The 26,476-nt window shown below is 42.7% G+C and overlaps 1 protein-coding gene across 1 annotated transcript in view; it reads left to right on the top strand.

Annotated features, from left to right (window-relative positions):
• The window catches only part of Col4a3 (collagen type IV alpha 3 chain), a 140,367-nt gene that overhangs the window by 41,000 nt on the left and 72,891 nt on the right, over positions 1–26,476 (top strand). The window contains exons 2-6 of the mRNA XM_042679024.1: positions 16,460–16,516; positions 18,126–18,215; positions 24,549–24,593; positions 25,620–25,664; positions 26,324–26,386. Coding sequence (XP_042534958.1) covers positions 16,460–16,516; positions 18,126–18,215; positions 24,549–24,593; positions 25,620–25,664; positions 26,324–26,386 — 300 coding nt within the window. The remainder of the gene's footprint in view (positions 1–16,459; positions 16,517–18,125; positions 18,216–24,548; positions 24,594–25,619; positions 25,665–26,323; positions 26,387–26,476) is intronic.

The following is a 26,476-nucleotide window of genomic DNA, read 5'->3' as shown; positions in this document are numbered from 1 at the left end:
CAGAAGGAACTTAAAACTAGGATGACATTAAAAGCGCTCGTGGGTAGCAGGGTGGCAGAGAGGGCGCTTACCCAGGCCGAGGTCACACAATCTGGGAAAGACAAAAAGCAAACAGCAACAACAAAACCAAAACACCACGAGTCTTTGCTCTGCTCTCTGCCCAGTCCCAGTTCTTTCTGGTCTCTGCTAGGAAAACATTTTCTGGAAAATCAGATAAAGTCTTGGGATTTGTGGGCCAAGAGGTAACTGCCACAAATCCTCCAGTAATAGTTCTGCTGGAAAAGCTGATGGTCTTTGTTAACTATGGGTTGTTTTTGTTGTTTTGTGTTTGTCAGTTGTGGAAATCCATGTGAGTAATCTGGTGAACACAGTCTGTACATGTGGACCTTCTCACAGATACCCCTGGTACACAGGAAAATTAACATGCATTTATCCCGTTCTGCCGGTGCAGATCTAAGGGTTCCGTTGAGTTGTTCCTGGAACTTCCTTGCTCCCCTGAACACATCAGATAATCCACTCATACTTCCAGTGCTCCCTTAGAGGAAGAATCTCAGGGGTGAGTTCTGTCCTTTGTTTCATTTCTTTTATGTGCCAGTTGTGGGGCTTGCGCTCAGGACCTGGATGCAGTTTCTGAGCTTTTCTGCTCAGGGCTAGTACTCGGCCACAGACCCACGTCTTGCTTTTTGCTGGTTAATTAGAGATAAAGAGTCTCGCAGTCATTCCTGCGGGGGCTGATTTGGAAGCATGATCCTCAGACCTCAGCATCCCAAGTAGCAAGGATTTCAGGCATGAGCCACCAGCACCCAGAAAAACTAACTACTTTGCCTGTTTTGTTTCTTGTTGTTGTTGTTTATTTTTGATTTAGTGCTGAGGATTGAACCCAGGGTCTGTCACTCGCTAAGCAATCACTGAGACTTGAGCCACACCCCAGCCCTTCTCATTTCTGATTTAGATGGATATCATTTCCCTCATATTTTAAAGACTGTTACATTGCTGTGCTATGACAGCTCAGCCTTACCACTTTCTCTGTGTCTTCCTTTAAAATACAAACAACTAAGGAACAGGGTCAGAGTTTGTCTTCTTGTTTGAATCCTTAGGTTAGAGCCTATAGAAGTGTTTGGCAGTACTGGGACTAACGCTGGCCATCCAGCTGTTTCCATCCTTCAAATACCTGTTCGTTATACATCAGAGCCATAGTCTATGTAATGTGGCAAGCATTTCAAAGGCTTGTGTGTGGAGAACTTAAGGACTGCTACTCAGCCCTTTGAAATATGTCAGCTGGACCTTAGCGCGTTTATTCCTTACCCATATTTGGAGAGCACCTTCTTGTATACTCTTCAGGCTCTGTAGTCTAGGTACCAGGTTTAAGGACTTTCTTATCACAACTTTCCTAAGAACCACCGAGGGCAGTGTTTATTTACCAACTCCACAAAAATGAAAAATATACCTGAACATATTTGTTTTCAGACTGGCTCATTCTTGAATGTCTGAAACTTATATTGGATACTTTGGGGTTCTTTACTTGCCCAAGAATGTGAGGATGAAAGGAGAAATTAGCATCCACTAAGCCAAAAGCATGCATTTTATTTTTCATGTGTGTGGATTGGCCAATAGTCTACCATTCCTTCAGCCACAGCAGCTACATCATTGTCATTGTCACCATTTAAAAAGCGAGCTAGTGAAGTAAAATGCATTTTAAAAAAAACAACAACTAACTTGCCTGCCTGAATTATTGGTTAAACTTCAGAATGAGGCAGTTATCTGTAATCCTAGCTACTCAGGAGGCTGAGATCTGAGGATCGCAGTGGAGTACAAAGCCAATTCAGATAGACAAATCCGCAAGATTCTTATATCCAGTTAAGCAGCAAAAAGCTGGAAGTGGAGCTCCAGCTCCAGTAGTAGCCAGGCCCTGAGACCGAGCCCCAGTGCTAACACATGTGCACAGAAGAAGAATTCCAACACCACACATATTATGATGTGAACCATTGCAATAACCGTATTTGTTCTTCCACCTCGGTCTCTGTTTCCATGGATGACATCATCCTTGACCGTGATCTTGACCTTGCCTACCCAAGTCTTGCTCTGAGCACGCTGCCTTCTTCCATCTCGGCCTCTTGAGGATCCCTAATTGGACAATCCTGCAGTGCTTCAGCCATCCCTTGCCCCTGAGCTGTCTTCCTCCTTACTGACCTTCCATGGTTCATGAGGGGGCCTGCCATGCTTTGAGTGCTTGGTCCTCTTTCCTGCTTGCTTTCCTCATTGGACAAAACAAACTGCTGAAATCTCACTCTGACCCTCCCCTCCCCTCCCCTCCCTCTCCCTCTCTCTCTTTTGCTCTCTCTTCCTCTCTGCTTCCCTCCTTCCCTCTCTTTCTCTCCCTCCCTCTCTCTCAATCCCTCCTTCCCCCACTCCATTCCTCTCTCCTCCTCTCCTTTTCTCCCCTCCATCCTCTCTCCCTCCCTTGTTCCCCCTCTCCCTCCCTCTCTTGCTTCAGTTAGCTCTTTACTACAAAAATCACCTTAACAGGTGACTGGGATTTGTTCATACATCTTCTGTTGGAAGTGGCTTTGAGGGCGAGAGTGTCCTGTGATGTCACTGAACGCAGAGAATGGCTTTCGTCAGCCTCTACTGGCACTGGGGTCCCCAGCATCCAGTGAGAGCCAGCTCTTCTTCAAGGCTCCATCTTCCATATGGCAACTGCTTCTGTTCTCCTCAGTTCCTCTCCACGTGCATACAGACAGGTTATACATGCCTGGCTTTGGTGCATCTCCAATGCCCAGGCTACCTTCAGAAGGCCTCCTATCATCATCAAACTAAGGCATGGGCAGCCAAGAAAACAGTCTTCCCCTGGGAAGCCAGTCCCACCTGACTCCCACTCTCCCTGGACCAGAACCACCAGGAGTAAGATCAGCTCCCTTCCAGAGGCTGAGTGAGATGGCAGAGAGAAGCAGGTAAACAAATAATTACCTAGCAATTAGATGTTATAGCACAGTTAAGCACAGAACAGAGGAGGCCTTCAGGATGGAGGGATGTGGATCTGTGGACCTGCTCCTGAGCTAGCAAACTCAGCCATGCAGAGAAATGAGCCAGGGAAAGAGGCTTGCAGTCAGCAGGCCAAGTGGAAAAGCACAGGAATGTGTGGAGGGGGCAGGGGGCAGCGGGCGGGCACAGTACAGCCTTCCATGGGGACCCATACCCTTAAGCTGGAGAAATTAGGAATACTATTACCATACCAAGATGGCCCTATGCCAAGGTGTTGACTTGGTGCTAATGGCAGCCAGTGATAAAGACTAATTAAAGATGGGAAGGGTTATTCATTATTATTATTATTATGGACCTTAATTGTAATAGATAGTTAATTTTTAAAATGTTTTCCCTAATCCTGGGGCTTGAACTCAGGCCTTCATGTTCTCCCTGAGCCGTTTTTGATGAAGGCTGGCTGTTTATTGGTTAATTGGTGAGAAGGGTTGCTCAGGCTGGCTTCCAATTGTGATCCTCAGATCTCATCCTCCTGAGGAGCTAGGACTAGACGCTCACTGGAATCCTACTAGAAGCTACAAGTGCCCAGTTTGTAATGTATTTGTTTAAAACCAAAAGTGTGGTCTTTTGTTTCTATACCTGCTACAGAGGTTAATCTTTGTCATTTAAAAAATAAACTTCAGATCCTTCTTAATGCTTGACACGGTAAGTAAGTTGGGCAAAAGATGTTCTGAGAGCTCTGAGCCTCCTGGCTGCTTGCTTCTCCTCAGAGCTGCTCTCTGTCCCTCAAAATGAGGCCCGGAAAAAGTAACTAGGGGCTCCAGATGATTTACATATCCTAAACAAGTTGGGGAGCACTAACTATCCTGAGATCCCTGGGACTAAACAATTTTCAGAATCAGAATTTTTATAACAGCTACAAAGCCATGGGTTGCTTAAAACAATGTCTCAAACACCATCCCACACATCTATACCAACCAGTTCAAGAAGCAAATCACCCCATGGAAATGTTACTTAGTTGGAATCTTCTGCCTTCCACTTTGAAGGAAGAAGATAGTTTGCACAATACCAACTTCAGCCAAAAGTTAAACCGGAGCCCTGGTTCAGTCAGCCACAAAGTTATTCACCCTTGACGTAGGGTCAGCAGGTTTATGGACAGAAATGAGTAACGTGTAGCCTGTTTGATTCTCAAAACTGTTCACAATCTCTCCCTAAAATGCAGTCCACTCAGGAAAAAAAATGAGAAGTTCCAGGCTCCACATTGGCTCAGATCAGCCCTGGACTGAGAATGAAACAGAGAAAAGCCAAAGCCTCTTGTGATCTTAACAGTCTATGATTGATTAATTAATATACATACACATATTATATTATATATTTATATATGTATATTATATAATATATTATGTAATATATATATTTACATAGAATAGATTATCATTACAAATTTATATATTTGACTGACTTAGGCAACTGCTCTACCACTAGTGCTTTCATTATTTTTTATTATTTTTATTTCATTATTTCCTAGATTGTTTTGCCCGGGATAGCCTTGGATTATGATCTTCCATCCTATACCTCTAATGTAGCTAGAATACAGGAGTGACCCATCATGCCCAGCTTACTTTTGAGATAGGTTCTCTCTGACTTTTTGCTAACCTAGCCCTAATATTGGATCCTCCTATCTCTGTCTTCCAAGTAACTGGAATTACAAGTCTGCTACACCTTCCCCAGCACCTGCTGCACATTATACACATTGTCTTCCACTAGCAGTGTGAGTTCAGGTGACCCCTGGGATTTACCTGTGTCTCAGGAGAATTGTCCATTTCAGGACTTCTTAATCAAATGTCTCCATCATTTTCCTTTCAAAATTTTCCTATGTTTACTCTTACTGTAGTTTTTTACACAAGGAAGTCATAATCAAGTTAGTAGTTTTCCTAATGGAAGAAAAATATCCCCTAAGGTGAACTTAGGGTGCTTACCAAGTTGAGAAAGCAATCAATAAATGTTAGGACTTTAGATATAAAGCAACAGAAAATCTTTTTGATTGTATGTTTGTTTTAGGGATGAACTGTTTAATTTTTCTGGATGAGCTTTATGTCTTTGATTTTTATTTTTGGAAAAATAAATGAATGATTCAAGATGGACTTTTTTTTTTTTTTTGTCAGTCGTGGGGCTTGAACTCTGGGCTTGGGCCACTATCCCTCTACCGCTTGAGCCACAGTGACACTTCCGGTTTTCTAGTGGTTTACTGGAGATAAGAGTCTCATGGACTTTTCCTGCCTGAGCTGGCTTTGAACCGCGATTCTCAGCTCTCAGCTTCCTGAGAAGCTAGAATTACAAGCATGAGCCACAGGCACCTGGCTTGGACTTTCTTTTTAGTGTTAATTTTTAACAAAGTAAAATATTCTCCCAGAATGAAAAGACAAATAATGATAAAATACTTTTAATGGCTCAAAACAAAGTCAAATCCTTCTCTGGACAGTGTTCCTGCCCAAATTCCCCAGAGACAACAATTCCAGCCCCTTGCAGATGCTTTCTATTTATTTCAGTTTTACTTATTTACCTCTCTATTTCCCAAAAACATAGGCTCATAGTCCACAGCCTTGCAGTTGTAATGTCATCAGTTGAATTGAAGTTCGATGGATGAGAATCCAGGCGATTCACTTCTCCTCTTTGTATTCAGGCGATTCACTTCTCCTCTTTGTCTCCAATCTTCCTAACAGACAGGCCATAATTTTCAGCACAAATCCATGTCTATGACTTCGGAAAGTGTGTTCACCTTTGGATCCCTGCTTGCTAGCTTCCTTGGGCATTTTGCAGTTTTCTATTTCTGTCACACTCGTCAGCCTATCTGCCCTTTGACTTTTCTTGGTGTTCTCCTGAGAGCCCTCTTCTGGCTGTAACCTACTCCAGCTGTGTGTGCTCTGTGCTAGACTGTCAGATCCCTGGAGACAGACCTAATTTTTGACCCAGTTCCCTTGTGGGCAGACCACAAGGTCCAGCGTGCACTGGAAAGGCAAACCCAAAAGGCTGATCTTTGGGATCCATGGTCTAATCTAACAGTGTCACTTCACACTTGCATTACCATGTGGCTGAGGGCAAAGTGTCAACTGAACTTTTATTAAATAGGAGTTTCATCTGAGCACTGGTGGCAACTTCGTGTAATCCTAGCTACTCAGGAAGGTGATACGTCCAGATCATGGCTCAAATATGGCTCAGGCAGCAAAGTCTCTGAGATTCTTATCCCTAATTAAGCACCAAAGAACCTGGAAATGGAGCTGTGGCTCAAGTGGTGAAGCACTAACCCTGAGCAAAAACAAAAGCTCAGTGAAAATGCGTAGGCCCTGAGTTCAAGCCCCAGGACTGGTACATGCATGCACATGTACATGTGTGCACTTGCACGTGCATATGCATGCGTGCACACACACACAAGAATTTTCAAAATCTTTCTGGAAGGCTTGTTCCTACAAAGAGATGAACCAGTTATGTAATCCGTGGGGGTCCCTGGCACCCCAAGATATATTCATTTGCCAGTCTAGACATTGTATTTGATACATTTGTGGCCATTTTTGTTAAATTAATCCAATATTATACAGGAATGCGATCAGTGAGATACAGAAAAGCCACACATAAAGAGGTCAAATCAGCAGTCTTTATTAAAATGCCAGCTTCTGCAAGCTGACTTGTGTCCCAAAAAACCTGGCATCCCCAAACATAGCCATCACAAAGCTTAGCGAGGCCCAAACCACAAACTCTGTGAGTAATTAAACCTAACAAAAAGTGGTTTACATAAGGGAAGCATACCAGGTGATGAGCAGTTAGGGGCTGAGGGTGAGAATTCCCTGCAGGAAGACTTTTCTGAAGCTAAATAACATGACACACCTGCAATTCAGAGAATGGCCTTCCTCATCTCTGGAGTTTGGGGGGAAACTCCCCATCCTCTACTGAGGTGCCCAGAGAGTGGTGAGCACAAGATAGGTTACTTAGACCCAGTATCCATATTTCACCACAAGCAGGTATCACACAATGTGATTAGCTTTCTTCTACCTCTCAAGAAAATTCTTCAGTAGTAGAGCAAATAGTGCCCATCCAGAAGGTCTAGAAGAGGTGGGAGAAAGTGGTTGTAGCTGGTTGTCGTAGCTGGCAATCTTACCTGTGCTGGCTAGTGAGATTTCTCCAAGCCAAAGAAAATGAGAAAAATAACATTGAATATATACACATATATTTTTATTATTGATAAATATACATATTTGTAAATGCACATATACCTATATATTGACATGTAGGCGTATATGTATGCATGTATGTATATACAACATATATGGATGTGTATTGATATTGACATTGATGTGCCAAAAGCTAATTTTGCCTGGTATAGTGGCATGTACATGTAACCCCTGCAGGAAAGCTGAGGCAGAAGGATCTCAAGCTCAAGGCCAGCTCAGGCTCCACAGTAAAGCCCTAATTCTGTAAACATTGACTTGCTTATTTTGTGGAATTAAATTTTTTTTTCTTATGGAATGTGATCATGACAGATAATAGATTTTCTGTTAATTGCAGCCTAGTGAATGCAGATTGGAGAGTGGGTTGTTTGGTTGGAATTTGGAAGTAACCATAGCCCTTATGTAGAAAAATGTAAAGATGACAGTCCCACGTTCATCTCCTTTTATTTTGTATTTATTCATTCATTCAATTCATTCATTCATTGTGCTTGCCTTGGGGCTTGACCTCAGGGCCTGAGTATTGTCCCTGAGCCTTTTACTAAAGACTAGCACTCTGCCACTTGAGCCACAGCTCCACTCTTGCCTTTTTCGCAATTAATTGGAGATAAGAGTCTCACAGATTTTCCTGCCCTGGCTGGATTTGAACCATGATAGTCAGATATCAGCCTTCGGAGTAGCTAGGATTACAGATGTGAGCTACTAACACTGGGTGTTTTGTTTTGTTTTAATTTCACCTCTCTGTGAATTCAAAATGCTAGAAATGTTTGCATTACCTGTGTTGCTCAGTTTTGGACCAACCAAAGCACAAAAGGAAAGGGAAGGAAAGGAGGAGAGGGAGAAAAATAGAGAACATGTCCAGCTTACCAATCCTAGATGGAAGACCATCTCTCACTAAAGTTTAAAGCTAATACTTCTCTAAGTTTCTATCTTAACGTCTTATGTTTTATGCTGCTACACAAAGAATATTTAATCAAGATAATTTGCCCCAGGAATCAGTAAGCCTGTTCTATAAAACACCAAATCGTAAATATTTTAGGTCTTGCAAGTCAAAGCGAAATCAAGGATATTATGTAAATACCTATATACTAAAAGAGCAAACAAATAGTCACAAAAAATTCATGATAAAACACAAATTTGGTTTATGGCCATTGAAATTTAACACTTGTATGATTTTTTTATGTATTGCATGTATTTACAATCATATATTTAAAAAAGAAACAATTCTTAGCTGACAGCCACACGGAAATGGGAAGAGAACTGGATATCATCTGTGGCTGTAGTTTCACAACACCTGGATTAGCTAGCTAATTTCCATAACTACCATATTCCATTGATCATTGCACTTAACAATACACCATCAGGCATACCCTGACAGGGTGAGGGGGCAAGATACATTTCTTCTTTGGCTTTGTGGCCCACTCACTTGCCACACAGCAAGTGTGGGCCAGACATGTTGATGCACCCTGTAATCTCAGTTACTTAGGAAGCAGAGTAGGAGGATTGTGGTCCCAGGCAGTTTAGGACAGAAAGCACAAGATCCAAAGGGTATGACTCAAGTAATGGAGTGCTTGCTTAGCAAGTTTGAGGCCCTCAGTAAAACCAAACACCAGTATCAATACCAAAGAGAAGAAAATAAAAGAGGAAGAAGAGGAGAAGGTTGATGGAGAAGGAAGAAGAGAGGAGGAGGAGGAGGAGGAGCAGGAGGAGCAGGAGGAGGAGGAGGAGGAGGAGGAGGAGCAGGAGGAGTGCTAAGAGATTATCAACTCCTGCTTCTAGGAATTCAGGCACATCCATCATCTGGGATGACAAGGTGGCACCAGTTAAACTCAATACCCTATCATTCACCATGTGGCCAGGATAACCAGTTATACTCAGCATCCCTACTTCAGGAGGAGAAAGAGGAAGAGAAGGATAAGGAGGAAGGAGGAGGAGGAGAGGGGGAGAAAGAAGAAGAAGAAGGAGGAGGAGGAGGACGAGGAGGATGAGTAGGAGGAGGAGGAGGAGGAGGAGGAAGAAGAAGAAGAAGAAGAAGAAGAAGAAGAAGAAGAAGAAGAAGAAGAAGAAGAAGAAGAAGAAGAAGAAGAAGAAGAAGAAGAAGAAGAAGAAGAAGAAGATGATGATGATGATGATGATTAGGAGAGAGGGAAGTGGAAGAGGAAGAGAAAGAAGACAAAGGAGGAGATGGAGGGGTGGGGAGAAGGAGGAGAGGGGGAAGAAGAAGCAGCAGAAGAAGAAGCAGAAGAAGAAGAAGAAGAAGGAGAAGAAGCAGAAGAAGAAGCAGAAGCAGAAGAAGAAGAGGAGGAGGAGGAGGAGGAGGAATAGGAGAAGAAGGAAGAAGGAGGAGGAGGAAGAGGAGGAAGGAGTAGAAGAAGGAGGAGGAGGAAGGAGTAGAAGGAGGAGGAGGAGGAAGGAGTAGAAGAAGGAGAAGGAGGAGGAGGAAGAAGAAGAAGAAGAGGAAGAAGAAGAAGAAGAAGAAGAAGAAGAAGAAGAAGAAGAAGAAGAAGAAGAAGAAGAAGAAGAAGAAGAAGAAGAAGAAGAAGAAGAAGAAGAAGAAGAAGAAGAAGAAGAAGAAGAAGAAGAAGAAGAAGAAGAAGAAGAAGAAGAAGAAGAAGAAGAAGAAGAAGAAGAAGAAGAAGAAGAAGAAGAAGAAAAGGAGGGGGAGGAAGAAGAGGAGGAGGAAGATTAGGAGAGAGGGAAGTGGAAGAGGAAGAGAAAGAAGACAAAGGAGGGGATGGAGTGGTAGGGGAGAAGAAAGAGGAAAAGGAGAGGGGAGAGAGAAAAGAAAGAAGAAAAAATTAAGAGGAAGAGGAGGAATAGGGGAGTCAAGGAGGAAGAAGACCACAGCATAATGACTGAGAAGAGAGCTGTGGGTCAAATCATCCAGGTTCAGATCCCAGGCTGTGTTGCTTACCTCCCCTAGCCTCTTAAAATCCCAGTTTCCCATCATTAGATGGAAAAGTTGCAAATAAAATAATACACAAGGAAGAGAGCCCTGTGCCCAGTGCTATGCATAGCCGGTGCTCTAAAACAATACTAGTATCGTTGCACTCTTGATGAATAAAATCCTCAGTTCCTTCTCCCTACATTTTGGATAAGTGGTCTTGTAGACTCTACTTGTCATCAGTGAGTGGCTGAAAGTCTCTTGGTTCTTTTGCATTTAAAAATCTTTAAAGGAAAATGAAGAAAGAGTGTAGGTATATACACTGCTCCTGGCTTACAGGAGTCAAGCAAAACTCCTTGACCACATTGTTTACTCCCAGAAGTCCCTGAGAACACTCCCTCCATCCCCAGCCCTCCTTGTCAGGGCCAGTAATCTTGTGCTTGCTGCCATCCACAAAATTAAAAAAAAAAAAAGTAAGTGGGGTCAGTTAGATGTCTAGACTAGCGCTGTCTCTCTGAGGAGGAGTTGATAGATGGGACTTGACTTGCAGTGAGGTATTTGTGATACTCAAGTGCGGGACAGAGCTGTAGAGCCAGACAGGAGAGAGAGGGTGGGACAGGAGAGGGCGGCAGCAGGCAGCTCCTGGGTGGCTCCTTCTTGACGGGAGGGCAAGCCGCCAAAGCGCATGCTCACTGTTCAAGGCAGACACCAGACACGGCCGAGCTAGCCCTGCACACCACAGCTGGGGGTGGGGGCAGATGGCTGGGGCTGTCTGGCATGGTTTGGCCCATACTTGGTCAGCTCTTCTTTTCACACGCAGAAACATTCCCTTCGGGCGATTGGCTGGGCTGGGAGGCTGGCAGGGTCAGTCATCATAATGCAAAATCAACAGACTTGCTCAGTAGGGTGTGAACCAGCTGTGAAGGTGCCAACTTGCTCAGTACTCACTGGAGTGGGGCTGGTGGGGAGGGAGGAGATTGGGTGGGGGAGATTGGGGAGAACCCAGGAGATAGCCCTGTCTCATGAGCATATGTAGACAGACTCGTTCTGAACAGAATGAGGAAACAGCCAAAATGACATAGAAATTGTTTTTTGGACTACTAAATGAACAATGAAATTGTATGCTGTGTAATATATATATATATATATATATGTATAGATATATAGATATATATATATTCAGTGGTCCTTTTAATAAACTATAAGAATGTATGTACTTAACTAGATCTTTTATATTATTAATTTTAACAGTTAGAAAGATTACATCTCACTGTCAGCCACACTAGGGAGATTTAAGAAATTATGAATTAGTTCTTCTTTGCCTCCTAGTGCAAGTAGTACGTTTTCATCTCCTGAGCTGATGAGGAGCAAAACCAGTTAATAAATTAATACCAGACCTTAGTATCACTGGCCTTGTTCGTTTTTAAGGTTTCTCAGCCTGGGCTAAAAAATTGTAATGGAATCATGACCATCCTATTTCACCTGTATGAAAACTGGGGTGCTAGAATTACTTAAAACCACACATGTAATTGCCAGCACTGAGATTGCTTTTGACTCTAGTACCATTCTCCTCTAGACCATGTTACTTTGTAGTGAAAGATGATGTCCAGGTGATGCTGCATGCATGACCACTGGGTACCACAGGCCCAGAAAAGCCTTGATCAGCACCTTGACAGTGCTGGCCCCATGTCTATGTATTTCATTTGGTGCCTGTCATTATAAACAAGAGGTACATTAGAGTTTCTAATTTGCAATTTAGCCAAATATTATTTGTACATAGGCACAGGCACTTACAGATAAGTGCCTGTGTCTATGTACAAATAATATTTGGCTAATCAACTAGTATTCCTTGTGCACTCTTTTTCAGGGTACTATTAATTCTAGTAGCGCTGAGGGTATTATTAATTCTAGTGCTAAGCAAATGCATTTCCATTGAGTTACACCCACAAGTCCTGCCCAGGCCTTGCATTTTATATCATCCATCCTTCCAACCTTGTTTTTGCAACTGAAATTTTATGCATTCATAATTAATCACCTATGTTATGTACTATTTCATTAAGTTGATTGTTGTTCATTAAGTTGAATTGTAAGTGCTTCTGGCAGAGTACGAGAGCATTTGCTTAACAGTATTAAATCCCAATTAATTCATCTGGAGTGTAACAGAAATAATTGTCCATCTCTTACATCTCCAATAACCTTTGACAGAGTCTGTAAGCCTCCTCATAAAACTCTCTGCAAGATGGATCTACATAGCTACCCACCCCCCCCACCCCCCACCCCACCCCCCCCCCCCCCCCCGCGCTTACAAACAAGACAACTTGGGAGAATTGAGTCACTTGTTCAAAGTACCCACTGGAAGTCAGTCCTTCCTAGGCCAGCCCATATGTATGGCAAACCCACTGCACATGACCTAGAACTTCTGAGCACTGAAACCCTTTCAGATTCTCGCAATGAATGTTTTCTTCATTCAGTGTGAGGTCCTGAGAATTAAATGCAACTGTTACAAGAATGATTCCCTTGATGTGACCTGGTAAAAATTCAAAGGTGCTAAAACATCTCTTTAACATGGGCCACTTCCTAGTTTCGAGGGGGAGAGAAGCTATATTAATTAATTAAAAAGCTTTCGTTGTAAGACAACTGAATGCTTATCGCACTAACAATCAGTATAAGGAAGTCAAGAGGTGCTTTATTGTTGGAAAAGGAAAAAAATCATTAACACATTGCTTTAAAAAAATACCTGTCAAGTTGTGCTTTCCTTCAAGATAGCCTTCAGCCACACTGGTTTTTAAGTGCTTTCACATTTGAGTAGAAACTAATGGGTCTTATCCCATTGAAGTAATATGGTGTTTCCGAAGTAGATTGAAAAAAACAAAAAATCTGAGCATGAATGAAAATATAACCCTGTATCTCTCAGTCAAATCATCTACTAGAATAATTGAGACATCTGTAATGTTTCAACTTTCATTTAAGGGAAATGTCCTGGTGCAGATAATTTATTCTTTTAACTCTTGTGTTCCCGTCACCCCCATCCAAAGTTATCAGAATGCCTTGTGGGGGTGGGGGGGGTGGCAAGGAGGGAGGAGGGGAGGCTGCAGGCTGGGCTCTCCACAGCACTCCACAGCGACCAGGGCTCCTTTCTGGATCAGCAGCTGAACAGCTGCCAGATAGCTGCCCTGGCTGGAATTCTGAGTTGATTCAATCAGGTGGAGGATCTGCCCGTCAGCAAAATTGTCACATACTCTGAAGTCCTCGTCAGCCCAATTGTGCAGAGGCGCAGGCAGGCCACGCCTTGCCAATTTAGCTGAGAATTAAAACTGAAGTGACTTTGGGGGTAGATCTGCTAACCCAGGCACACAGACAGCTGAGGGCCTGCTGGCAGAGCCAGGCTGCTAGAGCAAGCCACAGACACGTGATGGATGAGAGTTAATGCGAACAGAGTGAATGGCGATCCTCTTGCCATGACTCTGTGGCTGCCAGCTGGACCAGAGCTCACTGTACCTGCTCACAATAGAGATGTCAGGTCTCTCTTTCACACACCAGCACTGGCGGCATGCTGTCCCACAAATGGGTTCTATGGTAGCCAAGAGTTTGTCATTCTCACTCCCAGTTCTGCTAGAAGCACTTATGATCACCCTGAAACGATGCAGTGCAATGCTACCCAACAATGGGATTAAATGTGAGGGCATAAAGTTTTAGTTACAAAAACAAGATTGCAAGGATGAATAGAAATACAAGTCAAAGGCTAGGCAGGGTCCGTGAGCACAGTGTAGAGGTAGAGCATGTGTTTAGCATGATCAAGTCCAGGATTTGATCTACAGGAGTCTGGGGTAGAGGAGGAGAGAGTTGAGGGAAATGACTATTATTCACATAGGGATGGGTATCTGGACAAATTATGTTCAGCTTGTTTTGAGGAAACCCAAACTGGAAACTCAAGGATGTATTCAGCGTGTAACTTAGGAAGAAGGACAGGAATTCCTGCACACTGCAAGTCCAGTCCCAAAGAAGGGACTCAGATCCCGTCCTACAGCACTGAAGATTTCATGTGCCCTCCAAGTAAATGTAAATTAGATGTAGATGTAAAACAAAATAAAACGACTGCTGTCAGTGCATCTGTTGCTTGTTTTTGATTCTTCATTTAGCCAACTTGCTCACCTATCCAACCAGCTGCGACTGAACAAATAGGAATTCTTTTTTTTTTTTTGCCTGTTGTGGGGGGCTTGGGCACTGTCCCTCAGCTCTTCAGCTCAAGGTGAGCATTCTACTGCGTGAGCCACAGTGCCACTTCTGGTTTTCGAGTGGTTTATTGGAGATAAGAGTCTCACGGACTTTCCTGCCTGGGCAGGCTTTGAATCATGATCCTCAGATCTCAGCCTCCTGAGTAGCTAGGATTACAGGCGTGAGCCACTGGCGCCTGGCTCACAAATAGGAATTCTATCTTTAGGTGTGAGCAAATCAAATGGAACTCAAACTTCATTATACTGCTCCTATAAGTTCGAGACCCAAACAGAGGGACAACAATGGATAAAAAATTAAGAACTAGGGCTGGGAAGGTGGCTCAGTGGTAGAGCGCTTGTCTTGCATGCATGAGGCCCTGGGTTCGATTCCTCAGCACCACATAAGCAAAAAGAAAAAAGCCGGAAGTGGCGCTGTGGCTCAAGTGGTAGAGCGCTAGCCTTGAGCTGAAGAGCTGAGGGACAGTGCCCAGGCCCAGAGTTCAGGCCCCACGACCGGACCCAAAAAAAAAAAAAAAAAATTAAGAACTATCATTTTGATGACAAAAAATTTAGGGAGCTAAGTCCCCACCCCCTGCATGGCAAAAGGAAGCCCAATCCCTGCAGGGCTGAGGGCTTGGGGCGGGGGTGGGGTAGAGGACAATGAACTCATATTCTACCTCTCATGCCCTCTGTGTCCTTGTAAGCCATCAGGTAGGACCAGTCCCCACGTATGACTTCAGGTAGAAAGCACTGACTGAGATGAAATCTCTGATGTCAAAGCAAAGGTTTGTTAAACCTGGAACTGACTTTCATTGCCTTTGACCATCCAGGACCTTACATAAAGCTGGATGTCTTACTTAAAACGAGGAATCTAAAAGTGCCACATATTGGTTTCTTGGTTTGGGGGATCAGTCTATAATTGGATAAGAACATATTCTTGTTGCGGGGGGCCGGGGGCAGAGATACATATAAAAGGCTTGGAAAGGGGAAAGGTCAGGCTGTATTCATCTATCTTTGAATTACTGTGTGTGTGTGTGTGTGTGTGTGAGAGAGAGAGAGAGAGAGAGAGAGAGACGTGGGGAGAGAGAGAATATGTCAATAGAACTACCACACCAGCCAGCATCTCTCCTTGGATCATCCTGCCTCTACTATTACTAGCAATTTTTCTTAGTATAGCAAATGAATTTCCAGTTACTATTAACTTAAAGAAAAAAATAGAGAACATGATTAATATGTAAAGACGGAACGCATTTTTCTCTTTATTCGCCTGCTGGCATATATTTTTTTCCCCCACAATTGCACTTCCTTAGGGTTGAAGTGTGTGTATGTAATGAGGGCTAAGGGTTCTAGATGTGTCAAAGTGACTCCTTAGGTTCAGATGTCCCTGGCTCATTGCTGAATTTGTATTGATTTTATGAGAATATTTCAAATTACTGTTAATGAATTTTTTTTCATTAAAGAAAAATAATAGGTAGCCAGGCGCTGGTGGCTCACGCCTGTAATCCTAGCTACTCAGGAGGCTGAGATCTGAGGATCCCCGTTCAAAGCCAGCAGGAAAGTCCGTGAGACTCTTATCTCCAATAAACCACTCAGAAAACTGGAAGTGGCACTGTGGCTCAAGTGGTAGAGCACTAGCCTTGAGCTGAAGAGCTAAGGGACAGTGCCCAGGCCCTGAGTTCAAGCCCCAAGACCGACCAAAACAAAAAAGGAAGGAAAAATAATAGGTAGGTCTTTTCTCAGGTTTGAACATTATTTCAGGGAAAGAAAGGCTTAGAATCACTTGTAGAAGATACAACATATGTATAGAGCGTGTATACCTAAGGTGCATATAACATGCACATGGTACTGTATACAAACACATATAAGAACAGTACATTGACCCTAAAATTTGCCAGTACACAACCATAATTTACCTCCAACAGTAGCCAACAGTTTTGTATGGTTCAACTCTTTATTATTCTGGAGTAAGGAGTAACTTACTTTGTCTTTTCCACAAGTAAGTTAAGATATAAAACTAAGTACACTCATCTGACATTCATTTTTATATCTAATTTCCATGGGTATTACCACAATGCCCTGTGGTTCCTAATGAAGGATAGTGTCTCATTAACAGAGAAATGTGTTGTGTTAAAATAGACATTTTCTCTTTCCTTCTTCCCTAGGGCTGTGTCTGCAAAGATAAAGGCCAGTGCTTCTGTGATGGGACCAAAGGAGAGAAGGTAAAAAACAAAACAAAGACAACAACAACAACAACAAAAACTAAACTAAAAAACCTTGATACTGCTTCTTCTCACTCTATCACCAAGTAATTCACATTCTTTCCCAGCAGTAGCAGGAAGATAGTCAATGTGTTGTTTAATCTAGTGTTAAAGTAATTATATAGAAACATTGACCCCTTAAAAAAAAATACCTTCTAGGAAGTTTCAGATACCTTGTATAAATAGTGGCAGTTACATTATATATAACTCTGTAGGTCTGTAAAGAACCCGGAGCAAGTGAGCGGAAAAGAAAGTTTATAGGAAGTCTTCATAGTGTACACTGTTTACAATATTGCCAAACATAGGAGGAGCAATGGAAACAATTTGATTTACTCATTTTGACATAAACACTAAAAGCAACAAGAATGCCGCAGACTGGTTCAAGATCGCCCCCTAATGGAAAAAAAATCCCAAAATTTAGCAGCAGGAGGTACAAGTAGCTCCATTGCAGACTTTAAGAAAAAAAAGGAATGCTGTGAAATCTCATTAATTCGCTCCATTAACTTGCAATTGGTGATAATTAAGACAGGAGCAGGACTAAAGTTGTCTCTTTGTTTACAAAACTATTTTCTTGGAGACACTAATTAATTGTGTTACAGTACTGAAGGCTGGCCATTAAAAATCTTTTTAAGAAAACATTTGTTAAACACTTTAGATGAAGCAATTTATGCATAAAAGTTACATGCTAAGTACACTTTTATATTTATTTTTAAATGTTTTATAATTCACATGCAATTTGATTTAGGTTTTTTCCCCCCTGATGCTACGAATATTGTGTATTCAGATTCATGATGGAAAAGCTCTCTGTGATTCATCATGCACCCAGCTACCTGAAAGAAGCTGTTTAGCGTGTATGAAATTACTGAGTAGTGCTGTGTCTAGCGGTTCCTCTATTCCTCTTTTTTATTGAGTATATGAAAACATCTATACAGATAATAAAGTATCTGATTTGATCTTTTTTAGGGGTTCTCATTTGGCAGTTGTGGAACAAAATTAACTCTATCAGCCAGCAGCTTTGCTCTTAATGGCCAATCCCCAGATTCATATCTATGCAAAGATTATTTATTACTAGAACACTGTAAAGCATTGATATCTCTGCATCTCCTACAGAAATAACAGATTGAGTTACTAATTCCTCTGTAATCGAGAAAGTTTCTAAAGTCTGATGTCTGCAAGGTGTTCTTCTTTTTAAGCTATGAAATAATTCACACACTCTGAGAACACATTCTTGGGCCTTATCCCTGCCCTCTCCATCACTCAACAAACAAACACACTCCACTCACCTTGATGCACTCACCGGATTTCCCCTCCATTCTTGACCTCTCCCTTCACCTCTGCCCTGCATAGCCCTACCATTTCGGATGAGAGCCAGGGCAGCACTCTGAAGCCTGTGGACAAAACACTCCAGCTGGTGGCTTTCACTCCACAGGACTAATTCTTATTTCTTTAACCAAGGAAACAATAGCATGCAACACAATCATCTAGAAGAGAAGGCAATGATTGTGTGTTGGTTGTTAGATAGTTGCTCTTGAGGGTGATTCTTAGTTTTTGTTTCATTTTGTTTTGACAGGGGGAGAAAGGCTTTCCTGGACCCCCTGGTTTTCCTGGACAGAAAGGATTCCCAGGCCCTGAAGGCTCGCCAGGACCCCAGGGACCCAAGGTATACCATCCAGTAAACTCCAAGAGTTTCTCCTTCTTGCCTAATACTTTTTTTTAATGCTTATCCAGTAGGTTGCTGAAAATCTGGAGGGAATTCCATCATTTTAGCAAATTGATGGGTGCACAATAAACTTCTGGTCTCTGATCACAGATGAGCCCTCAGAACTACATTTTATTCCAAGTCTTCAAGCCCCCTACTCAACTTCCTCCTCTCCACCTTAAGACATGTACATCTGGATATAAACAACCTTCTTTCTCCCACGTAAGCATAAGCTGATTTTACCTTCCACCCAAGATGTCACCACCTGGGACCTTAGTCCAAGTGTCCTCTCCCTGGCTCTACCCTCCAACTTCCCTTTGGATGATGGCTTTTCTCTTTCAGTCGGTAAGCCTGTGAGCGTTTCACCATAGAACATTGGATGTCCTCTAGATTTGTTAGGTCTTTGCCCAAAAGATTACAATCTTCTTCCTGTCTTTTCTTTCTTGGCAAGCTTCTTGGATAAATACTATCTATTCTTTAGCCACTCATCTTTCCCCTTCTGCCTCTCTCCCAAAGTATCCCTGAAAACCTCACCAATGACCTTCAATAGACACTACCAATGGCTACTTTGTGTGTTTATCTGACTTGAACTTCTTTGCTCTGTTCCAAATTGTGTGTTCCCTTCTCCTTGAAACACTCTGTCTTTGTGTATGGAGGCTGTGTCCCTGATGCTTTCCCTATCTCCCTCTCCACACCTTCCTCCTTCCCTGGGTCCCCCACCCTGCTTTTTTTTTTTCCTGATTCTTTAAGCATTTGATTCCCGAGATTCTTACCAGAGCTTGCTATCTCCACTGCTCACCCCACATTCTCATCCCAAAGTCTGTGATACACAAAGGGCTTTATTTCAACAAATACCCTGGAGGATTTACTCAATAACTGCATAACCAGTAGATTTGCTGATTGTTCTTTCCTATGGGGGACGACCTTAGCTAGGCTTAAAACCCCACTCTCATGCATGCACATTCATTCTCCTGACGGCTGGACTAAAGTAGCTCCCTAGCTATGAACTAATTAGTGGATTATGAGAAGAAGTTAAGAGTTGATCTGTGCTGTCTTTGTAAATAAGTTGCATATTGTATTAGACTATGTATTACAATAGGGTATCGCATATTGAAATGATCATCAAAGCCAACGTACTGTTTCTTTATTCCATGTCAGACACAAGGGCATCTATTTCTCTTTATACTTCGTTTGTTGCTCACATTAACACCATAAATCCTGACCAAAGTGACTCACCATGTAGTTTCCATCTGTATTTCTGTGTTACAGATGAGGAAACTGACAAAAGTACCCAGGCAATTTGTCTTGGGCAAATTAGCTAGCAAATGGCCGCATGAGAATTGAAGCTCAGTTTTCGATTGAGGCAGAGGGGATGTTTTCACAGCCAAACCAATTCAAGGGGTGTCCTACAGTTCAGTTATGAGTGAACATTAAACTAGAGTTAGGTTGAGAATTCAGTCCCACAAGACTGTTCACCCCACATACTTGGGAGGCCAATCAGTGAATCCCCAGGGTTATCCGCACTTCATCCCAACTTGATTAGAAATCAGAGGCTCCACCACCACATCCCCTGGGTTTGATAATTAGCTGCAACAGCTCATAGAACTCAGGGGAACACTGATAATTGTTACAAAGGATGTGACCAAGGATATGTGTGAACAGCCAGACAAAGAGGTATTTAGCATGAGGTCTGGCAGAGTCCCAGGCCAGGAGCCGGTGTCGTTGTGGAGGTGATCCTGACCATGCCTCTGGTACATGCATGTCTACCATCCCAGAAGCTTTCTGAAATCTCCTCACTTTATAGATTCTTGGGGAGGCTTCATCCTATTATTGTAGGAAGACCCCTACTCAGGCAGGCAAGCCCACCTAGTCATCTGGAGTGACAGAGCCCACCGCAACAAAGTTGTTAACAAAGAAGCAACTTCATTGAGAAGGTTCCTACACTAACTGGCCAGCACAGGCTCGGGAACTGATATGGCAACCCCGAGCAGCCCACATACTTTGGTTTTGCTTTTTAAAGGCAAAATCCATAAGGTCGAGCCTGGTCATGCACAAGTGTCCAATGGGATGGTAACACACACAAAGGATTGTACAGTCATAGTAGACCACACACAGGTGGCCAATGAGGTTACAGTTTGTCTGTAATGGCTGTTTAAACCAGCCGATCACCTTGGTTTAAAATGGCATGCAAATTTAGCAGGTAAGGCAGGTGCGGCGAACGCCTTCTCGGCCAGCGAGGAAGAACGACCACCACACCAGGAGTCTTCTCAGATCACACTTTATTGGAGAGCCTTTGCGTTGATGGGAGAGCTTGAGCGAGAGACCCCGTGTACAGAAACGTGGCCGCTTATATATGGAATAGGAACACGGGTCGTTCTATCATTGGTCGTCTGCCTTTCACCGTCACCAGGTGCCACGGGATTGGCTGGGGACTCTATGTGGCTCGCGCATGCGCAAAGCCCGGGACCCACAGTCCCGCCAAGCACTGCCTAATATGGAGTTGTTTACCTCAAAGCTGCAAGGAAGTGGGCGCCATCCTGTAATGGCGTTCGCCCCGGCTCCCCGCAGGCAGGGTCTACCTTTTGGTGGGCAAAAGGCAGAGTTTACCGCAAGCACGTGCAAAAGGCAGGGTTTACCTTAAGTACGTGGTGCCACCAGTTTGAGCCAGATTACAACCAATCTGTCAGTTTTACTCAACAATCAAGGGTGGGTTAGGTTGTTAAGGGAAAGGGAACCAGATGCATTTTTTTTCATTCTGGAAAATAGGCCCAGTGAGTCTAAAATCCTAAAACAAAGGCAAAGTTCAAAATGGAATCATACCAGCTTGAGCCCCATCTCAGGGTCCACTTCACTATGGACATACTCTATTATTAACTCAGTTGACAGCCTCCCTCCCCCCACTGAGAGTGGAGCTACAGGAGTTCTACACTTCTAATCATAGCCCAGGACTTTCTGGGGCCCAGTCCTCAACCAGGAACCCACTGAGAATCCCCCATTAGAACAAAAGATGCGTATTTTACTCAGGAAACCCCATGGAAATTAGGAGTTCTGTGACCGAAACTGGAACCAAAGACCAAATACAAGAACAAAAGCTGATCTCTGTACCCTCATGCCTCAGGAAGTACGGACTGATTTTTATTATTTATTTATTTGTTTGTTTATTTGTCAGTGTGAAGCTTGAACTCCGGGCCTCGGCGCTGTCCTTCAGCTCTTCTGCTCAAGGGAGCACTCTATCACTTGAGCCACAGCGCCACTTCCAGTTTTCTGGTGGTTCATTGGAGATAAGAGTTTCATGGACTACTTTTCTTCCAGGGCTGGCTTTGAACCACTCAGATCTGAGCCTCCTGAGTAGCTAGGATTACAGGCATGAGCCACTGGCACCTAGCTCAATAAGGAAGGATTTAGAAGGAGCCCTGCACCAAGAACAGAAGACAGGGATCACCTATGTGTTTCTTACACCACATGACTGAGGCCAGAATCAAACTGAAAACCAGGAGAAAAAAAATACACACCTACAGCTTACAGAAAAATGCCAAAGGTTGCTGTTTTCCCGTCACTCTACCAGATGGGAATCTTATCTTATTCGTGTGTATAGTCTCATTTACCGTTTTTCTTTCCGATGTTAATTTTGAACCAGTCACTCAGATTCTGAGCCAAGTCTGAACATTCCTCATCTTGCTCTAGAGCGTGGGCTTCCCTCCAGTTCCCTGTGAGTTACCAGAGTCGGTGCTGCCGTGTGCCTCCATCCTTGCATCCTGCAAGGCAGGAAATGTAGTGAACGTGATAGGAAAGCGTATTAGGAAAGGCTATATCAGACCTGCCCACTCACAACTTGTGCCAAATAAAGAGACACGATGAAGGAAGGGCGGACAAAGGAGATAGATTCACAGTGTGTGGATGCCACGGGAAAGCAGCACTTCAGTTCTTCCTCAGCTGCCTTGAGCTACACAGCCCTCGTATTAGGTTCAAATAGAGGAAGAAGTAGAGATAAAGGACAAAAGGTCTGCCTGTGTGGCCTGGCAGGTCATTATCTCAGTTCTGGATCTCCTGGGTTCAAACGTAGCTACTAAAAACAACAGGGACAAAGATAAAACCTCTTGTGTCCCTATCTTGCGGTTCATTTCACTTAGCATCATCTTATGTGATCATATGACATTTTCTGCTTGTCCTAGACATATACTAGTTATTGCAAATAAAGGAGACCATGGGACCTATGTTTCTTTGGGTCTGGCTTACTTCACTTAATATACTTTTTTTCCAAGTCTTTCTATTTCCTAATGTACTGGGTGATTTTTTGCTTGTTTGTTTCTTTTGTACGTCCTTTCCCCCATGGTATAATGCCTATTTTTACTATATTTGATTCTGGTGCTCTGCATCTTATATATACATTTTTCTAATTTGGGAGGGGCAGGGAAATAACAAAATGCTGAAATAAGGATACAAGTTGACCCTGTATCCTTGTAACAATGAGATGTACAAGATACTATGTTGAAAAGGAACTTCACAACTTGCGGGGGGGGGGGGGGGGGGGGGGGGGCGGGGAGGTGGGGAGGTGGGGAGGTGGGGAGGGATGGGATGGTAAAAACAAAGGAGGGGTAACAATGCTAGATAGGAAATGCATTCATTACCTTACTCATGTAACTGCAACCCCTCTGTACAGTATCTTTACAATAAAAATACTTTAAAGAAGAAGAAAAAGTAGCTATTGCTGTCATTGCTTGAGCCAAACAATATGTTGATTTCTGTAGCTCCAATATGCAGACAGAGCATTCTAGGTAATTGTGCTTATTTGGGGGTAATCTGTGCTGTCCTTCAGCAGTAGTTTCAGTCCCTTGTCAGAAGTTACCAATCAGTCTTGACTTCATGGGAACCTAAGGTGATTGCAAATTGACTATAGAGAGAAGGTTTAGAGCCAGGACAGATGCAAAATAGAGTCAAGAACGCCAGACTTTTCTCCAGCTGTCAGTTAATTTGAGGGTCCAAGTAAAGAGTCAATGTTTTTCAGCGAAAGCAGTTTAAGTACCTATTAGCAGTGTAGTTTCAACAGGTTGAAAGCAGATTGTCTCTAGTGTGAGAAGGACAGCAGTAGTTTTTGAGGTTTGAGAACATCCAGCTCCTACATCCAGTCTACGGGGCAGAGGTCATCTGTGGAAGTTCTCATTGCAGTCTAGCGTTTCTTCTCAGAAGTCATGGGATCTTTCCCTCCCATGCTATGTTAATAACTGGAGATCTTGAGGAATTTTCCATATTAGGTTTTCTTTGCATATCCATCACTCACAGTGAGCTGCTAGCTATCAGTAGAATGGATTTGCTACTTCACTTAAATGAGCCTCCTTCCTTTTCATTTTCTTCCTGATACCATATTTTGCTTATTTGCCCCCAGCATTTCTTGAAAAAAATGCCAGCAATCCATTGAAATAATGATTGCTACCATGGTACAATGCTCACTTCATGTGAGCTACATGATGTGGAAATATTCTATGAGATTCCTCCAGAAACATCTGTTTCATGTTGTTACAGAGTTCACGGTTTAAAGCATAACTGAAAGATAATGCATTCAGTTCTCAAAAGATAATTTGGGAAAGAAAAAAAGCAAATAGCCAAGCAGATGAAAACAGCTTTTAAATAAAGGAACTCACACAGCAAGTGTCTTAGTTAAAACAGGCTCCATTTAAGGTTATTCTCCATGAAAGAGGGTCTCAAAGCTACATTCATTATGTGCCTCAAGCAAGTTTATTTCTGGCTCAAGCAGTACTGATTCCAGTATTTAGCTACTTGTATGTGTCAGGCACATTTGGGTAATAAAGTATTGCCAGTGCATGAAAATTTGGCTGCCACTGTGATTGTGACGTTCATTCTTATCAGACCTCAGCAGCTGTCCTGCAAATGTGAGATATTAATGTGCTAGGAATTGCCAAAAAATCCCTCTTGAATTTCAGATTCTGAATCGATATGTCTGGAAAATGGTGGGCCAGTGTTGGGGGCCGTGGAATGGAAGGATACTGAGACTTTTGCATTTCTAACCAATTCCCCAGTGATCAGTGATGCTAATATCATTGACCCCCAAGCCTCACTTTGAGTAGTAAGTGTTAGAATGAAATTCTTTTTTCTTTCTGGCAAACATTTAAGCACCAGTGAAATAAGGAAGCAGTTGACCTAAGTAACAATGAAATGAGCACAGCTGCAAACCTGACGGCATGTGAATAAGATGGAGAATGCCAATGTGGAATAATTTCAATGTGGAATAATTTCCTCAGTGTTTACCTTTCTTCTTTTCACTCCCTTTCCCTCTAGGGCTCTCCAGGACTTCCAGGACTCACTGGTCCCAAAGGTGTCAGGGTTAGTAGTCCAAAGTAGTCCATCTTGATTACTGAATGAATGACCATGATTTAGAAAAATCAACATTGTACCTAAAAAGATACATAAATACCAGACAGGAGTAGGATATTGTATATGGTTTCACAGATGATTTTCAAAAACAAATAATGGTCACCATTTTGAGGCAGTAGCTAACTGATGGTTATATAGCATGAAAGAACCTTCTGGAATGATGGATGCTGTTTATATTGGGAGTGAGAAGTGGCAATTCAAAAGTTTAGATAAAAATGTGTGTGGTGGGGGCTGGGAAGGTGGCTCAGTGGTAGAGTGCTTGCCTTGCATGCATGAGGCCCTGGGTTCGATTCCTCAGCACCACATAAGCAGAAAAAGCCAGATGTGGTGCTGTGGCTCAAGTGGTAGAGCTCTGGCCATGAGCTGAATAGCTGAGGAATAGTGCCCAGGCTCAGAGTTCAAGTCCCACGACACACACACACACACACACACACACAATGTGTGTGGTGATGGTGTACATTATGGTCACAGCACTGAGTTTAATGCAGAAGGATCAAGATTTTGAAATCTATCTGGGATACACACAGCAAAACTCTGTCTCAAAAAAACCTGAGGGCTGGGAAGGTGGCTCAGTGGTAGAGTGCTTGCCTTGCATGCACGAGGCCCTAGGTTCGATTCCTCAGCATCACATAAGCAGAAAAAGCTGGAAGTGGCGCTGTGGTTCAAGTGGTAGAGTGCTAGCCTTGAGCTGAAGAGCTGAGGGACAGCGCCCAGGCCCAGAGTTTAAGCCCCATGATTGGCAAAAACAAAAAACACAAAAAACCTGAAACCAAACCAAATCCCTGTTCTGTCAATGTCAAGTTGACAAAGGTTTTTCAAACCTTTTTAAGTTTTTCCGTCTATTTTTTTTTCACTTTTTGCTATTCCCTATCATAGTTGCAGAAAGTGATTGTTGCAATGGTAAATAATTGTATTTTATTACAATGAACATTGTAAGCTGACTTTGGCCCCTTGTCCTCTTTTTTATGTCTTTAGGGAATAAGCGGATTGCCAGGGTATTCAGGACCACCTGGACTTCCAGTGAGTAATGGAAAAAGATGCATGCCTTTTAAGTAAGCTCAAACTAAAGAAGATGTTAACACAGTAGCTCAAGGTTGTATGTTCTAACACACTTATGAAATGAAGCAGGTGGCAGCTTAGGATTTAATAATATATTAGAATGTGAATTCATATGACATATGAGTCATGTTATATTTCTGAAAATATAAGCATAATAGAAGAAAAAAAGAATAGGAAGGATAGAATAGGAAAAAAATAGAAGAATAGGAAGGATCGAAGAGGACATAGTATAGAAGAATAGGATAGGATAGAATGGAATGGAATAGTGCAGAACAGAGCACAACAAAATAGAGAACAGTATGATCCTGTTGATTTGTATAGAACAATAAAGTTAATGTCTGTGAACACTTCACTTTTTCCTTCCTTTCTCCCCATCTTAGAGTAGCACTTATACACAAGACCTTTCATTTTAGCTAAAATATCCCTGTCACTTGATAATCTTATTTTATACAGTCTGTTTTGTTTGCTATGTTGTTTAAATTATATCTAAAAGCATTTTGTAAATTGATTACATATTTAAATAACCATCTGTATTTCAACAGCTACTTTCCCTTGGCTTCCTGGCTGTTTGACCTGGGTCTCCTAATTAAGTCTTATCTTTGATTCTCTCTTCTTTTCAGGGCATTCCTGGCAATTCAGGGCCATACGGACTTCCTGGTTTACCAGGATGCAATGGTTCCAAGGTACGTACTGCTTGCTCAAAAGGGGATAAACAAATCCATTGCTGAATGAATGATTCCAATAGAAACAAAGTAACACTGGGATGAAAACAA

The sequence above is a fragment of the Dipodomys spectabilis genome, unplaced genomic scaffold (assembly GCF_019054845.1).
Source record: "Dipodomys spectabilis isolate Male_0828 unplaced genomic scaffold, ASM1905484v1 ptg000051l, whole genome shotgun sequence".
Lineage (NCBI taxonomy): Eukaryota > Metazoa > Chordata > Mammalia > Rodentia > Heteromyidae > Dipodomys > Dipodomys spectabilis.
The sequence above is the reverse complement of the archived record's forward strand: the minus strand, read 5'-3'. Positions and strand labels throughout refer to the sequence as shown.